The sequence below is a fragment of the Onychomys torridus genome, chromosome 14 (assembly GCF_903995425.1).
Source record: "Onychomys torridus chromosome 14, mOncTor1.1, whole genome shotgun sequence".
In the NCBI taxonomy this organism is placed as follows: domain Eukaryota; kingdom Metazoa; phylum Chordata; class Mammalia; order Rodentia; family Cricetidae; genus Onychomys; species Onychomys torridus.
Genome location: NC_050456.1, coordinates 41,787,865 through 41,806,512, shown reverse-complemented (window position 1 = coordinate 41,806,512; position 18,648 = coordinate 41,787,865). Strand labels below are relative to the sequence as shown.

The 18,648-nt window shown below is 41.3% G+C and overlaps 1 protein-coding gene across 1 annotated transcript in view; it reads right to left on the bottom strand.

Annotated features, from left to right (window-relative positions):
* Nucleotides 1–18,648, bottom strand: part of Mnat1 (MNAT1 component of CDK activating kinase) — a 169,547-nt gene that overhangs the window by 85,606 nt on the left and 65,293 nt on the right. Inside the window, exons 4-6 of the mRNA XM_036206682.1 lie at nt 16,658–16,761; nt 11,869–12,009; nt 4,628–4,753 (exon numbers count right to left, since the gene is read on the bottom strand). Coding sequence (XP_036062575.1) covers nt 4,628–4,753; nt 11,869–12,009; nt 16,658–16,761 — 371 coding nt within the window. The remainder of the gene's footprint in view (nt 1–4,627; nt 4,754–11,868; nt 12,010–16,657; nt 16,762–18,648) is intronic.

Below are 18,648 nucleotides of genomic sequence, written 5' to 3'. Positions count from 1 at the left end.
CTGCATTTTACTCTAAGTGAACTGGGGAGACAAAATATTAAGCAAGAAAATTATCAACTTTTTTCAACATTGTTTATTTATCATTATCTATTCGTTTGGGGAACCACCCAAAAGGTTTAGAGAGTAGACCATGGGTGCTCAGAAGAGACCAACAGATAGCAACTAGCCTAGAAGGCAAAGATGAAGAAAAATGGGTGAAGTACAGATCAATTCTGAAATAGTCATTGAGATACTCAAGTTGCTGTAGCTAGCAAGTAGAGGGAATGGACTTGAAGAAAGTTACAGTGCGCTCTGTGGCTTCTACTTAGACTGTCACCTCTAATTATATACATTATGAAAAACTCCACAGAAGCAACTGCTGCATAATTGCTAACTAAGGTTGTGTGTTATCACACGCAAAGGGTAAGAAAAGGTCTGCGTGTTTTAAAGTTAGGGCACTGTCTCCAATGAGAACCATACTTGGACGTTTTTGAGCAATTCATTCTTGCACACCATTCCTGCAGGGAGAGAGGCATTTCTGAGTGTGTGACTGCTCTGTGTCATCTAAGCACTAGACTTCATGCAGAAAATGACTGGACTAGTCTTTCTGACTAACTTCTGCCGCCTCAATATCACATGTCCGTAGGAACAGCTTTGAAATACTCAGGCACATACAATGATAAAAATGACAAATGTCAACCAAAAAGCAGCACACCCCATCCTCTTAAGCTTTTCAAAGTGTGTGGGAGAGCAGATTCTCAATTTGCCAGGTTCTTACGTCATTAGAGAACCGATTAACACAACACAAGCTAAGTACACCCTGCTATGAGTGTACTTCTGTCTCTAGAGTTCATTCACCTCAGAGAAGCAACTCCAATGGCAAGACTATTCTACACATTGGTGGGGTTTTTTTGGTTGGTTGGTTGGTTGTTTTTTGTTGTTGTTGTTGTTTTGTTTTTTGGGTTTTTTTTTTTTGGTTTTTCAAGACAGGGTTTCTCTGTAGCTTTGGAGCCTGTCCTGGACTAGCTCTGTAGCCCAGGTTGGCCTCGAACTCACAGAGATCCTCCTGCGTCTGCCTCCTGAGTGCTGGGATTACAGGCATGCACCACCACGGCTACACATTGGTTTTTGTTGCATCTTTGAGGTAAGAGCTCATATAGCCCAGGCTGGCCTCAAACTCACTAAAGGGTCAAAGATAACCTTGAATTTTCTGATCCTCCTGCTATACTCCAGTGATGGGATTGCTGGTGTGCATTACTAAGCTTGAGAGTGCTCAGCAAGTACTATATCCTCTCAGCTCGCCCTGATTTACACAGTTCTATTACTGCTACTTTTATGACTCCTTTACATTACAGAAGATATTTGGTTTGGGTGCAGATGTGAATGCATCATGCACATGTAGAAACTAGAAGACAATCTCTGGCATCATTCCTCAAGAGCTATCCAACTTGATTTTAGGTCTGTGGCTCACTGGCTGGGCTAGACTGGCTGTCCAGCAAGCACAAGGATTCATTTGTTTCCACCTACCCAGTACCAGGATCACAAGCAACCCCACCCCACCATGCCTAGCTTTGACTGGACTAGGCCCTCTGGATAGGCGAGACAAGTGTTTGGCTTGAACTGTATAGGGGCCCCCAGGCAGTGGGATCAGAACCTGTCCCTAGTGCATGAGCTGGGTTTTTGGAGCCTAGTGCCTATGGTGAGATACTTTATGCAGCCTTGGTGCAGGGAGGAGGAGCTTGGACCTACCTCAACTGAATATACCAGGCTCTGCTGACTCCCAACAGGAGACCTTGCCTTCCTTGAAGAAGGTGGAAATGGGGGGGAGGGGAAGTTGGGGGAGAAGACTGGGGAACAGGAGGAGGGAGGACAGGAGAATCTGTGGTTGGTATGTAAAATGAATAGAAAATCTCTTAATAAAAACAAAATTTATTGGGCTGGAGAAATGGCTCATTGGTTAAGAGCACTGACTACTCTTCTAGAGGTCCTGAGTTCAATTCCCAGCAACCACATGGTGGTGACAACCACCTGTAATGAGATCTGGTGCCCACTTCTGGCCTGCAGGTACACATGCAGGCAGAACACTGTTATACATAATACATTTAAAAAAACAAACAAAAAAAAATGAAATTTATTTCATTAAAAAAAAAATGAGTTCTGAGACCTGAACTCCGGAACTTGAGCCTCTGTGGCAACTGAACCATCACCTCAGCATTCTACTTTAGATATTTTTAAAAGCAATATGAATTAACTTAAGGATGAAAAAATATTCATTCACCACAATGTCCAAGTGACAAATATTTACAGTCTATATCATTCACTAAGTGTTTTAATGATTGTCTTTAATACGGACTTTGGTACAATTCTGATCAACTGTCTGTTCATCTATTCTCCACCATGCATTCAGCAAACTAGCTTCCAAACAAGAGTTAGGGAATGCTCATTAGGTGATGTTTTTAGAGGAAAGAAAGAAGAAAGGTAAACGGACAATTTAAATATGATGATTGAAGGCCTTAATATAAAGAAATGTTCATGGGAAATTAACACTGGGACAGTGGTGGCACAAGAGAGAAAATTACAGAGAACATAACCAGCACAGCAAGATAAAATAAATTCTATTTGATAAAATTTATAACATGTATTAGACACTAAAATAATTTCACAACAGCTATAAATCTGTAAGTTTTAATTGATAGAACTTTCTATTTTGAAGTGAAATATTTTAAGAAAAATGGTAAATATATAAAAATTCTGTATTAATAAATACTATACATATGTTGTGGAAGGCCAGCTGGGGGACTGGCTCCCACATTTTACCCCAGGGTACTCTTGAGGAGTGGGGGATAAGAGATTTAGAGAGAAGGATAGAGGGGAGAGAAACAGAGAGAAACACAGGATAGCCTTGGGAGGGGCTGGATCCTTGTCCACTGGCCCCTCCTGTCTCTTCTAAAGGGCTTTTATAGGAATGCCAAGGGGTGGAACCAATGACCTCCCCTAGCTCAGCCAAGTGCAGACCCTTTCAACCACCTGGTAACCATGCACATGGTCAAGCAATCCTCTAATGCAGCTCTGCTGGGTAAAGCAAGCTCAGATCTCACTAGGAAACCTCTGTGGGCCTCCACAATATCTAGAGTATATTATATGTTATGAAAACAAGACTATTACAGAATACTGCAGTAGGCTAATTTTATTTCACACTTACAGATACTGTGTAAATGTCAAGCAGCAGTTAAGGAGCACATTATTCAGCCCTCAGCAGACTATTACAGAGAAGTAAATGACTTAACTTCATAGATGAGGACAATGAAAGCAGGCAAATTGGTCATGGTCATACAGCAATATTTAAATGCATGTCGAATTCCAACTCAATAAATAACAACAGAATGTGACCATATGGAATAAATGATAATAGCCATCCATGTAATCAACTCACGCTATCACTGATAATAATTACCCTCATTTATTGAGAGCTCACCACCAGCCAGGCACGATGTTGGCCATTTGTCTCACATTATCTCCTTTAACATCCTTGGTAATTTATGAACTATTTATTGTCATTTCCATTTTACAGATGAGGGGACAAACTTGACTTCACAGTCCAAATCTTTAACTATAATTCATCATGTGCAATACTTTTACAGTATTGTAATGAAACGGTTTTAAAATGTACTTAATCATTTGATAATCATACATTTTATTATAGCTACATCTCAAGACCCTGGATGGAAAGCGCATAGAAATTACTATAAAAAGTGTAAATTAGTCATAGGCCAGTGAGATGATTCAGTGACTTACTGCCAAGCCTGATGACCTGAACTTGATCCCCAGAACTTCCGTGGTGGAAGGAGAGAATCAATTCCTACAAGCTAACCTCCATACATGCATACACACACACACACACACACACACACACACACACACACACACTCACTCACTCACTCACTAATAGATGTATTTCAAAAGTTATATAAAACAAAAACTAGTAATTCTTAAACTATAGCAAAAAACTTCATAAACATATCCTTACTTTTGAATGGCTAAATTTAAACAATATTTTAATTCAAATCTCTCTATTCTTAGAGTGTATAGAAAGTATAAATGACATTAATACATTTTAAATATATTTATATAGAAAATAACTGTCTGTAGAGAAGTATAAAGTAATCCACTGCTCTATTTTATACCAGTAGATAAACAGCATATTAAACAAGCATATTTATGTACTTTTCTTTCGAGGAATGTTCACCTACAACTCCAGGTTTATGAAATAGGAACAACAGGACCTTGGGTGCAGCTCAGTGAAACAGCACTTGCCTAGCATGTACAATCCCTGGGTCCCATCTCCAGTAACACACACACACACACACACACACACACACACACACACACACACCACACCACACCACACCACCACCACCACCACCACCACCACACCACAGGATACTAAACAAAACTGTTTTGCATACTTTAAAAAGTATTACTTTTCACTTTCCTTATACTATATGTGTCCCTATTTCCAGACATCTGGTCTAGAACATACCTGTTCTTAAACATCTGAACTGTTCACTTTACTGTAGAAATTACTAGAGAACTTAAAAGCATAGCCATAAAAACTATCTTTCAAATTAGTGATTAAAATAAGGCTTACCATTTTAATGCCTGTGGAAAAGGTCACTGGCTTTGTGGATCTGGGCTTCTCTAGCTGCATTTCCAGCTGAGTAGATCTGTCTTTATGCTGAGCCAAGAGCAGAGCAACAGGGAGGTCGGAGCTCTCCTGTAAGAATGTTCAGCGTGAAACTTAAGATGGAAAAAATAAAATGCACAACTTTCAAAGTATGCCTCTTCTAGAAGCATATCATGTCAACTAAATATTCACTCTATGTACAACACTTTACAAAAGAATACTAACATTTCATTAAAAAGGTTGCTGTAGACTAATAAATCAAAATAACCTGCAAACAGGTGTTTTATAAAATCCACATTAAAGATAATATAATAGGGTCTTATTTCATCTACCACCAACCCATTTATTAAAGAAAGAAAGCTAATCAGGAAAAGAGCAGTAGAAAAGGCTGTAACTCAGATCAGAGGTTTATCTGAGACACATTCTTTTCACCCCAGAGTTCAAACCATTTGAAATGTTTCCCATTAGATTTCACCTGAGGCTGTTTGCAAATAATCCTTGTTCTGTTTCGCACAATGGAACTATTGTAAGTACTACCACATGCATATTTTATTTTTAAATTTTAAATCACATTTTAATCAAGTAACAAAATGATAAACATTTCATATCATACATTGTTACTATCCAGGACCACTGTTTACACAATCCGTATACACCCATATTTGAACAGCAAATCACTTTATCTTAATAAGGAGAGTGTTATTTATCCTGTTCAACATGAAGCACGTACATGCTTGAAGTGCAGTGGAGCTAATGTCTAAGCTAAAAAATACCTAGACTTTTACCTTTCTGAGGTGTCAGTCAAATAAGAACCCAGAAACACATGCAGAGAAACGATCTCTCCAGCCCCACCGTTCCCACACGAGAGTATACATTCTGTATCCAGAAACAACGATAAAAACAACCGAAACAGTACACAACCCACCACTTTTCTATTTCTTATACTGAATTTACACATGAAAGGCTATACAGCAAGTGCAAGGCCAGCCTGGGCAGTTTATTTATGTCATCTAAAAACACAAAATAGTGAAAGGGACGCAGCTCAGTGATGCAGTGCTGTGCCTAGCATATCTGAAACTCTAAATTCAATCCACAGGGCCACCAAAAAGCAGGGTACTGAGCAATAAAAATAGCAGTCAGCCAGAATTTAATCCTCAAGAAACTCCTCTGTTAACATCTCATAATACAAAAACAAACATTACTACAGAGTCTCATTTTCTTCCCAAATCTAACCCATTAATATTTTTAAGCACAATTGTAACTGAATAATACATTTAAAGTAACTGTTTTAAAGCTTCAGCACAGAAGCAGTAACAAGCAACTCGAGTCAACAGAATTGTTTGAGAATAAAGATGCACATTGAGGCTTCAATTTTTTTGTTGTTGTTGTTTTGTTTTTTGAGACAAGGTTTCTCTGTGTAGCTTAGCGCCTTTCCTGGAACTTACTTTGTAGCCCAGGCTGGTCTTGAACTCACAGAGATCCACCTGCCTCTGCCTCCCGAGTGCTGGGATTAAAGACATGCGCCACCATGGCCCAGCTGAGACTTCAATTTTTTAATTGCATTTATTTCTGTGTGTTTGAATATTTATCTCATATGCATGTTACAGAGCTTGGGCAGAGATCCAAGGACAACGTGCAGGACTTGGTTCTCTCCTTTCACTAACATCAAGATTTTAAAACATAGCAGGGCATGGTAGTATAGGCTGTGATACCTAATAGGAAAAGCAGGAGTTCTAGGACAAACTCAGCCACACAGTGAGTTCAGGGCCAGCCTGGACTACATGAGATCCTGCCTTAGGAAACACAACCAGGAGCTGGAGAGATGGCTCAGTGGTTAAGAGCACTGGCTGCTCTTCCAGAGGACCCAGGTTCAATTCCCAGCTCCCACATGGTGTCTCACAAGCATCTATAACTCCAATTTCAGGGATTTGACGCCCTCACACATACATACATACATACATACATACATACATACATACATACATACATACATGCAGGTAAAACACCAACACATGAAAAAGAGAGAAAGAAAAGAAAGAAACCAAAATAATTTTGCAAGAGCAATATCACAAACATTAAAACATACAAGGACACAAATTTCTTTATAAAACAGATGCTAGCCGTGAGTTTAGCAATAGTGAAGGTGAACAAGAAACAATAAGAGAGTAGTCTTCAACAGCTTTCATGTCCTACTCACGACAAAGCATTTGCACTGCTCCGCTGTGCACTCCTGCGACAACATTAGACCTCCACCAGGGATTTTGTAATAATCCATAACATTAAAGAAGATTTTAAATGGGCTATAGCCAAAAATGCCTTTTTAATATATCTTTTCATGTGCACAAACTGAAAAGAGAAAAAAATATTCTTGGCTAAAAAATTAAACCACGGGGTTAGGAAGATAGTTGAACAGGTAAAGGTGCTGGCCCAAAAGTCGGGAGACCTGAGTTCAACCCGCAAGAGCATATAAAAACAGAAGAAATAAAAAGCTCCATGTCCATACGCAAACACACACATCATGCACTCATACACATAATAACTAGTTAATTGATGTTTTAGACAAATGATGACTCAATGGTTAAAAGCATTTGCTGATCGTCCAGAGGACCTGGCTTTAGAACTGAACTCTCCATTTCAAAGTGTAAGCCTTAGCATTTAATGACTGAACTATCTGTCCGGCCCAGAGACCTGTGTTTGGTTCCCAGCACCACACTGGGCAGCTCATAACAGCCTATAACTCCAGCTCCAGGAATCCAGAGCCCTCCTCTGGCGTCTGGGAGTGCCTGCACTCACATGCACATACCCATACACACACACACACACATACACATAAATAATTAAACATTTTTAAAGTTAAATCACTGGCTTTTAATTCATATTTGCAAGTGAATGCAAATACTTATATATAATGGAAATTTATTCTAAAAAAGCAAAATACCACATATAAAAACAAGAAAATGGGGCTGGAGATACGGCTCAACAGATCAGGGTGCTTGCCGGCCCAGTACTTACATCAAGCAGTTAACCCACACATACAAAGAGACACATTAACACATACACATATTTTTCTTTTAATTTTAATGTAAGGCAGTGTGCTCACTTCAAATAAGCTGCTAACCAAGAGTGGATTGTTATAATCCTTGTTTCTCATTCTCATTAAAAGGAACTGATTGTTTAAATGGCTTCAGAGCTGAAAATTTCGTAAAAGTAAGTATTCTAGGTATCTCACTATCAAGCCACAGAATTTCCTTTAAGCCCATCACTTCTGCTTTAGCGCTCACGCCTTGGGAGCCTGGACGCCTTTGTGAACGCTAAAGCAGAATTAAGCATGGGCTCTGATGACAAACACATCTCCAGAGTGGACAAGCCTGTGAAACGTGCTCTGGAGAACAGAGACCATGCAGGTCCAGTTGGGGAATTACTCCTCTGTTCTGAGCATCACACGCCACCTTGGAAGGCTGCAGAGCCCACAGTAATTGCCTAAAGGCACGCTGTTTAATATTTAAAGAAATTTTAATAAGACTGCCTGTAATGCTCATTAAAAGCTTTATAATGACCATTTTTAAAGATTATTTTAACTGACTTTAAGCAAGCCATCTGGCAAACAATATTCCTAATAAGAATCAGCTACTGCATTTGACAACAGCATTAACTCATAAAATTTAAGACATAAACGGAACAGAATTTTCAAACAGGAATATAAAAAGATTTAATAACACAGAACCTGATTAAAATCTTTTTCCAAACTATTAAAAAATTGAATTTACAGTTAGGATTAAAATAAATGGACTTTTTAGCCAACATTATGGCAAATGCTAAGCCATAAACATTCAGACTGTAACCTTAAACCCTGTCATACAGTACAGTGTGCTGCCAGGACTTTTCAGAATGTTAAAAAGTGACTTTCGGCACAAAGACCAAACTTAGAAAGAGAAAGAAAAGAATTCTAATAAGTCCTCCTTACATAAGTGTGGTCCAGGGAATAATTCAAAGGCTAAATCATTTAGACATACTTACAAATGCCAATGCTAGCTTTCCTTTTTTTAATAAAAATCTAACATGAAAACACAGAAAAATACATTTTCACTTCATTAATACAGATTAATCAAGATAAAATAAACTTAATTCAGTTAGTCAAGGGTTAAAAGTTTTAAAAAAATTAAATAAAGATCAAAATATTAAAACTAAAAATCTATAAATGCAAATTTAAAAGCTGAAATCAAAAAGCCCAACTGCAGTGGTATTATACTAATAATGAGTACAGCGAATTACAAAGAATTATTTAACCACCATGTTACATGGTCTAAACAGTGAGAAAAATATGTGCAGTAATGACTTGCAGGTGAAGAAAACAGGAAGCGAGAGGCGGGAACTCACGAGAACCAGTATTAACTCCAGATCACACACACTGTACAACGCCGGCAAGAGCGGCTGACTTCACGCCTCGCTGCATTTGAGGGAGCTTGACGCCAGCAGCGCGGCTCCGGGAGGCAGCGGGCCGGTGCTTCTGAGCTAGCCGAACTGCGTGAAGGACTAGAGAGACTGCTCCAGAATGCAGTGGCTAAGGCACACGTTCTTCAGCTTCGACACGGCCAGCAAGTCAGAAGCAAACTCACTTTTACTCCCAGAAAGTCAGTTCTCTCCCTTCACCAAGTGGGTCCCGGGGATTGAACTCCGGTCGTCAGGCTTGGCAGCAAGCACTTGACTTGCTGGACCATCTCACGGCCCTAGACGGGCTTTTAGGATGAGCACTTAATGTGTAAGCCTCATTAATCCTCTTTTCTTATTTGTATTTATTTTCTCACCCACATCTAACTTAAGATGTAATCTTGCTTTTTATTTTACCTCTGGTTAACTGGTTTCAAATGCTTTTTGAACAAAGGCACGGTAGAAAATACATTTACATTTATTCCATCATAGAAGCCAACCCAGAAATTAAGACTGGGAGCACATACATCAACACTGAAGAAATGCCTCACGGAAAATGAATATATGAAGACAGAAGAGAAAGGGAATAACACAGGAAGACTTTCCCAGAGAACATTTTCTAGCTTTTTTTTTTTTTTTTTTTTTTTTTGGTTTTTCGAGACAGGGTTTCTCTGTGTAGCTTTGCGCCTTTCCTGGGACTCACTTGGTAGCCCAGGCTGGCCTGCCTCTGCCTCCCAAGTGCTGGGATTAAAGGCGTGTGCCACCACCGCCCAGCTATTTTCTTTGTTTTGTTTTGTTTTATTTTCTAGCTTGTGATGGCACCAGTATCACAAAGACTTAAAATAAGTATCAATAATACAGTATCAATTCCATGAACCACTTCTCAGACTATGGTCACATAGTGCTATTTGCTAACAAAGTTGAGCACAGAGATAACTGCTAGAATGTACTTATATTCTAACAACACTCCCACTTCATCCAAATATATTACTTTTCATACAAAAATATGACATGCAGTCATTATATTTCAGCACATAACCAATACATTCAAAAACCAGCTTGTTGGAAAACTCTTAAGAGAAAATGCTGTAAAAACAATGTTTAAGTAAGCTTAGAGACATAAACAATCTATTGAGTATTATTTATATTTATGTCAGTTAAGATGTTACCCTCTCATCTGTAAGTGAAATGAATATAGACAAAAAGCTGAAAAGGGGGAAGAGGAAAGGGGAGGGGAGGGGAGGAGGAAGGGAGAAGGGAGGAGGAAGGGGGAGGGGAGGGGAGGAAGAAGGGAGAAGGGAAGAGGAAGGGGGAGGGAGGGGAGGAGGAAGGGGGAGGGGAAAGGAATAGGAATACAGGGTTTCTATGTGTAACAGCCCTGGCTGTCCTGGAACTCACTTTGTAGACTAGGCTGAACTTGAACTCACAGAGATCCATCTGCTTCTGCATCCCTAGTGCTGGGATTAAAGGTGTGAGCCATCACACCCAGCCATTGACAGCCTTCTTTAAGGTCCAAAAATGTGTCGCGTCTTCATATCTTAGGATAAATCACTTTAACTCCTTTATAGAAGTTGGCAGGATACAAAAAGGGGGGGTGTGAGTATATGATAAAAATTATAATTAAAGTCATTTTCATGATCCTCTCACTTAACTCTCTTTGGGGTGGAAATTGGATATCAAATTCTAGGAACACATACTTGTTTTTGAGCAGATAGTACAGAAGAAGTGTTCCTAAGCAACCCACAAAGGGCAGAATCTCCGCCCATGCCCCTGAAATGGAGCAGGTCCTTCACTCATCAGTGTGTGTGCTGTGCCATTTTCCCAGCGCAAGCCTTTCAAACCACACCGTGTCTACTTCTTTACTCTTGGAATACTCCTTCCTCCAGCTCTGAGATACTGCACAAGATGTCCAACTACAGAAGCCACACTGGCGGCATAGAGACCTGAGAACATACTGCAGGGGAGAGGATTCCAAAGATCCACCTGAATTCTTTTTGGTTTGGTTTTGTAGAGACAGGATCTTACTCTGTAGCTCTGACTGTCCTGGAACTCACTCTGTAGACCAGACTGTCCTTGAACTGACAGATCCACCTGCCTCTGCCTCCTAAGTCTTGGTATTAAAGGCGTGTGCCACTATGCCCACTTGGATTCTTGACTCACAGAACTGTAAGCATAAGAATTATTTGAGATGAGGGATTGAAGGATATGTCTTACTATTCAGCAATATATATGATGGCATCAATAACTATCAGAAGAAAAAAAAAATGTTTCAGGCCATGGTGGTGCACGCCTTTAATCCCAGCACTCAGGAGGCTAAGGCAGGTGGATCTCTGTGCGTTCAAGACCAGCCTGGGCTACAGAGCAAGTTCCAGGACAGCCAGGGCTACACAGAGAAACCCTGTCTGGAAAGCCCTCTCCCCACTCCCCCAAAAAACCAACTAACAGAAGCAAAAGAGAAGTTTGCTCAGCAGATAAAAGCCCTGACTTGCCTTGCAATCCCAACCACCTGAGTTGAATCCTCAGAATCCACATAAAGCAAAAAACCAGCTCAACAGTACTGCCCTCTGGCCTCTACACATACACCATGGCGTGCCCATGTTCTCCACCCCACCCCACCCTTGCACACATAATAATAAATAATGTTTTTAATTTACATATATTAGGGAAAAGCTGAAAGTAAACTAGAGCAGGAGCACTCTGAAGGGCCGTTAGATGCCATTATTCGGCAAAATACCCGGGGACATTGGTTTTAAGTGGTAATCAGCGTTAGTACTGACCAGCTCGTCTAAGAAGGCCTGCTTGTTCTTCCTCTTCAGAATCTGCTGCAGCTCCTCTTCCTTCTGGATGAACAGTCTTCGCTGCTCGCTCTCCTGCCGCTCTACCTCCAACGCTTCCTCCAGCTCCTCCTGTTCCCGAGTCTAAACAGAAACGACACAGGGAATGGGTGACGTCAGCAAGCAACAGCAATCCCCGCTGTCCTCTCCCTCTCTATTCCCAGAAACTCAGAGCAATGGCTTCACTTGTGCTAGAACGGAACAATTCTACACGGAATAAACTAGGATACCTATTATTTCACGTGAGCCTGCACTATCCCAGGGAAGGACAAACACCCAACCAAGTAAACTAAGGCCAGAACTGAAGTGGAGTAACTGGTTAATACTGGGTGGGGTGGGGGTGGTAATCTGTAATTATTATAGACAATTTGGGGGGAGGTGTTTCGAGACAGGGTTTCTCTGTGTAGCTTTGGAGCCTGGAACTCACTCTGTAGCCCAGGCTGGCCTCGAACTCAGAGAGATCCGCCTGCCTCTGCCTTCCGAGTGCTGGGATTAAAGGTGTGCACCACCACCACCCGGCTTATTATAGACAATTTAAAGTCGTTCAATTTTTGAAACTTATCATGGATTTTCTTTTTCAGTTCATGTATTAGGCAAATTCCTCCTTTAACAAAACAAGTTTTCAAGGAGAAAAGGAGCTGTGCTCCTGAACTCTGAACTCAGTGTGTGCAAAATCAAGCAACCAGGTCCACTGTAGTCCTTATCCTGATGACAGCAAAGCCACCCCTCAGTGAACTCATTCTCAAAGCCATTCAGTTTGCCCTCTCCTTTCTGTTCTCCCTAAGTCAGCTGCTAAGTCTTGTGAACATTCTCTCAATCATTTTTACAAATTCCTACACCCCTGTTAATAAGTCGGTGCTTTTAATGCAAGCTTCCATTCGAGAAGGGAATGCAAACGTCATCCAGAAGGATTAGTAAGAGCATCTGTAAAAAGACGTATCTACATAATGTGTCTGAGTGTTCGCAATTAAGTGCATCACGTGTGGATCCTGCACACACAGCAATGACACTATTGATCTGCTCCTAAGTTTTCCTCGGGACTACAAGGAGAAACAGAAAGGGTTTTATAGTGTTGGTGGTCACCTGTGTCCCATGAAAAGAGAGGCTAAAGATCGACACCCTGGTACTAATAAATTTGACTTTATTTTTGGTGTGGAGTGAGAGGGGAAGTCTCTGCTGATATAATCAGATTAAGATGACATCCTACTGGAAATCTGGACACAGACACATGTGAAGATAGACAAAGCATGACAATGCTTGCTGGCTACCACCAGAGGCTAAGAAAGATCCAACCCTGGAGCCTAGAGATACTATGGCCCTGCTGACACCTGGATGTCAGACTTCTAGCCTTCGTAATAGTGAGAAAATAATGGCTAAGCCACCCAGGTTTGGGCAAATTGTTCTGGTAGTCCTAGGAAAGCAATACATAGTTTTAGAACTTCAAACAGTAGGTATTGGACGCCTGTCCCCCGACAGTACAACAACCTATTAAACAAACAGGGCAAAGACATAAAACAAGCTAGATTGTTTGGGGTGAGCAAGTCCTGAGATATGGAAGAATGTTTTAAATACAGCTAGAGAGAAAAGGAGGAGGAAGATCATGGCACTTCCCTAGAACACCAGAGGATCCCTAGGAAGACATTAGAGACCCCAAGGAGTGGGTTAGAAAGGTGACTAGAAGCAGTGAGACATGCACACAAACAGAACTGGGCTCAAGCTAACAGGAAGACCGGGTAGAAGAGCCTCCAAGTAACTTGACAAAAAGGCCCCTTCACTATGTACTACTAGAATTAGAAGAGGAGCCCGGTTTCCAACATAAGCCATCAACAAATCAGAGACTGGACCACGGCTGGAGCACTGGTGGGTACCAGCACCTTCACTGAGATGAGGAATACAATGAGAGACAAGACAGACTGAGAGTCAGAAGCCGTCACAAGAGACAAAGAAATACACAACAGAATGGTGAAAAGCTCAACCTACAAGAAAATATAAAAGTCATAGATGCATTCAGTATCAGGTCACCTAAACATCTAAGGCCTGTACAATGACAACTGAAGGCAGAACTAGGCAGCAACACAGGGAAAAATTAAATTGTCCACTTTTAATTAATGGACAAAATATCCAGACAGACTGTCAATAAACACAGGCCTCAAACAATACTATAGAAAATGGCACCAAAATACATACACAAAATATTAAAAGGAGCAGACTACATGTTCTTTTAAAGAACAAACAAAATTTTAGTCAGGACTGATCACAAAATAAGTCTTAGAAATTTTAAGGAAACTTAACCAAGCATAATAAATACTTCATGTATTTACTTACATGAGGTATATAAAACAGTCAAACTCAGAGCTCTGAAGAAAGCTAAAGCTTAGTTGGTCAAGTCCAAGAATGGAAATGAGCTTGATCAGCGTTCAAATGCAAACTTAACTGCTCAGGTAATAAAAAAGGTAATAAAAAAGACAGACACTAGCAGTAACAGCTGTCTACCTTAAAGATCCATTCCTTAAGAAGTGGAGTTTAACTTAATGTTGACAAAACGGTTTTTGCTATAGTAATGTGACTACCCCCTAACTACATGCATCTATACAGTAGAGCTCTATTTCTAGGAATTTAAATTTCTGTTTAAATTCCTTGTGAATATAACTGCTTTTAAAAGGAGGGTAGTTTCTTAAATATTCTATAAAATCTCCACACTGATTTCCATAAGAGGCTGTATCATATGATCCAGCTATATCCCTCTGGGGCCTATACTCAAAGAACTCCACATCATATTTGAAAGATACCTACTTATCCATGGTAATTTCTGCTCTATTCACAATACCAGGAAATAAACAGCCATTTTGTTTTTAATGGACACCACTAGACGCCATCAGCTGATGACCAGATAATGAAACTATGGTAATATTTTCACAATAGAATATTATTCCGCTCCAAGAAAAAAATTAACCCAAGGCTTAATGGCATGTGCCTTTAATCCCAGCACTTAGGAGGCAGGCAAAGGCAGGTGAATCTGTGAGAGTTTGAGACCAGTATGGGCTATATAGAGTTCCAGGACAGCCAGTGCCACATTGAGGGACCCATACCAGATAAAATTTGTAGGTAAATGGCTGGAGCTGGAAGCAATAATTTTGAGTGAGGTACTCCAAACCTAGAAAGTTGTTACGTTTTCTCTCATCTGTGGATGTTAGCTTTGACTCTTCAGATGTGTGCTTCATCTATAACGCCCATAGAGGACAGTACATCACTAATGGCCATGGGGAGGGGCTCTCAAGGCAGAGCAGTGAGACTGCACTGGCAAGAAGCGCTGAAAGGGACAATGGAATAGGAATGGGTAAACCGGGAGCAGAGAGAGGGTGGAGGATGGGAGAGACAGAAATAACACTAAAGACCTTTCACAAGCGATATAAGGAAACCTACTACTATAGAAGCATTCCAAAACATAAAATATACACACACAATAAAGAGTTAAAATTAAGTTACACTGCTACAGGGTAACAATATCCCTAAAAAATCTGAGAGGTTAACAAATAAACAGCCCATACCGGGTATGAGTTACTTCTTTTGGAATTACTGGCCAGTGAGGTCCCACAGAACCCCAAACATTGCAGGCTATTACCAATACTACTGGTTACCTTCCAGAATTTGACAGTGCAAAGAAACATACCTGAGTCCTAGAACCTGGTCCAATCAGCCCAGAATGGAATGAAAAGCTTTATTCCTACTATCTAGCTTCATAGTTCTGGAAGGTGCTACGCAAACTAGTGGAGAGAAAATCACTCATCAGTCGTCCTCAGCTATGAACCCTGCAAGATGCCACTGTTCTGGAAAGACACAGCCACTGGCACAACAGTGGCACAAACACTGTGAGAGTAACAAACCACTTTCTCGTTGGCTGCAAGTCCAGCTCCACAAGACGAAATCCATGCTTGGCACCATTGACGGGCTAGGAACTTACGGCTGGTAGACAGGTAATAGTGAGAATTCACTACCATTATGCCACCAAATGGATAGAGCGTTAAACCATCTCCTAATGACTTAGTGGTATACCCATAGATCCACATATCTATCAACCCCAACTTGAGAAACTTCTATGCACAGTAGATGGTGAGTAACAGGGATCCACAATTGGCCAAGGCGTACACACTAAGAAATTGCAGAATGTTCCACCCTCAATGAACATACATACTGCACAGCCCCTCCCAAGGCTGAAGAGGTGGCAGGCCGAGTGGAAGAGCCTGAGGAAGTAGAGGACTGCAAGGAAAAAGTGTCTTCTGAACACAGCAGAGCAGCTGCACACAGGACCTCGGAGCACCATCGACGGCATGTGCAAAACCTGTCCAAGCCCAAGCCAGACTAAACCCCAGCGTGGAGAGGAAGTTAGCCCACAATCCCACCCCTGGCCATGGAGCCACTGGCAACCAATAGCTGCTGTGAGAGGGAGAAACAATTTCTCCCAGAGTGTAGCTGCTGGTAACTCTCCAGTGAAAGAGCACACATCCAAGGATATTTGTGCAGCACAAACTGTCTGTGAAATGCTTTTTGTAAAGGACACAAAAATGGGTGGGTAGGGAAGGGAGTGGGAAATTGAGGAAGAATCAGAAAGAGTGGGGGTGAATATGGTTAGACTACACTGCATGAAACACTCCAAGAACTGATAAAATCTTGTTGAGTATTATGTGAAAAATTTTGTCACTCATACAAAAGAAGAGAATACTTAGCAACTAACCAGCTTTAACTTGTTTTTCTGAATGACATCTTTGTTTTCCTTTTGATATATTTCCATTTTCTTTTTGGTGTTCTCCAAATCCACATTGTTGGTCAAGTTGAAGACTGCGAAAGGAAGGAAGCAATGGCATGAAATGGTTTTAATATAAATCTTAAGATGATTATAACAGCCAAATACTCAGCATTTTGACATCTTCCTCATTGGAGTATCAGTCTTTACAGTTCTCCTGTGTCTTTTAATCATCCACCAATCTTATTGGGTCACTCATGGCAACCTTGAACTCTAGCTCCAGGAGTATCTGACACCTCTGCCCTCTATGGACACTGACACTGGCATGGACACACACACACACACACACACACACTTAAAAGTTAATAATAATAAAAAGTCAAAGTCTACCTTCCCTATACTGCAAATATCTATGGTATATGTAACACAGGCACTTGACCTAATTACCTCACTTAGCCTAATTCATACATTACAGCTATAGGGTTGTGTTTTCTACATTTATTAAATAAGAGAAAGAGAGTCTGTGTTCCACAGAGTGCATGTGAAGGTCGGAGGACAACTGTGGGCATCAGTTCTCTCCTTCCATCACATGGGTTCCAGGGGTGGAATTCAGGGCATCAGGTTTCCAACAGGGGCCTTTACAAATCACTTTGCTGATGGGGCACAGGTGACCTGGCCCTTCAAACGTGCATAAAAAAAATCTGACCCCACCCCTCATCTGTCATCTGGAGGGACTACCCTCCCCTATCACTCACTTCTCCAGGTGAGCCAGTCCAGGATGCAGGAGGGCAGGAGAGCTAACCCCACCCACTCTCACCTGCCCCGTTGTGGCAGGAGTGAGGGGAAGATGCCTTTCCCCCACCCCCCACCCCTAGCCACCTTCAGCAGGCAGGAGAGATGGCACTGGGGAAGAAGGATGGGAGAGCTGGTCTGCAATAGACAGGAGAGAGGGCCCTGGTGGGGTGGCTGTGGGCGGGCTGTGGGCGGGCATGAGAGCAGGAGAACCGGCCTCTCTCCTTGCTGCCTGCTGCAGCGGGGGAGCTAGCTGCAGCAATGCTGGAGAGCTTGACCTGGTGTTGTCCATGAGGGAAGCTGGCAGGCTGGCCAACCCAGCTAGCTACCACCCAGGCTCAGAACCAGGGCTATGACTTGGCCCACCCCAACAACCACAGCATCTAAGAACTGTTGGGGCATGTGAAGGGCTGGACCTGCAGATCCAAAGCTGCAGGATCTCCAGGACACAAGACAACAACAGGATATCCAAGAGGAACCCCGGGGAGAGCCCAGCAGATAGTGTAGCAGAAGCCAGAGTCCTCGGACCAGACCAATGACTCACTGCAAGGAACACTTACAAGTAAAGATGTAAGAACCAAAGAGTGTACCGCGTGACTCACTGGGTCACACCACAGCTTCCATACTAAGAATGCTGATGTTGTTGTGTTAGTTTTGGTTTTGGTTTTTAGTTTTCTTTTAAATTTTATTTTATTTTGTGGGGGAGGTTGCAAGGGCAGAAGGTGGATATGAAGGGACAGAGATACATAATGTGAAATCTACAAAGAATCAATTTTTTAAAAAAAAGCCAAAAACAATGAAAATTGAAGGTAGCCAGGAGCCAATGGAAATACATGCACTGAGTTAGAAACACAGTTTTACCAATAAAAGATTTGGTATTTACCCCCCCCTTCACACACACACACACACACACACACACACACACACACACACACAAAACCACTTTGCAGCTACAGTTCCCCTTCTGTGAATGCCAAAAGTACATGACTTCTTCTAGTTTCTTCTACTTTCTTTATACCCTATATAATTTTTTTCAATGTACATGTCTTATAAGACCTAGAATGTTCCTGTTTATTATTGGTTTAAACTTGCTGTTAAACATAATCCAAAAAGTAAGTAAATGTCAATTCTGAGTTCAATTCATATGGTTAGATGCAATTTGTTTCTTTTATAATTACAAATGCCATGAG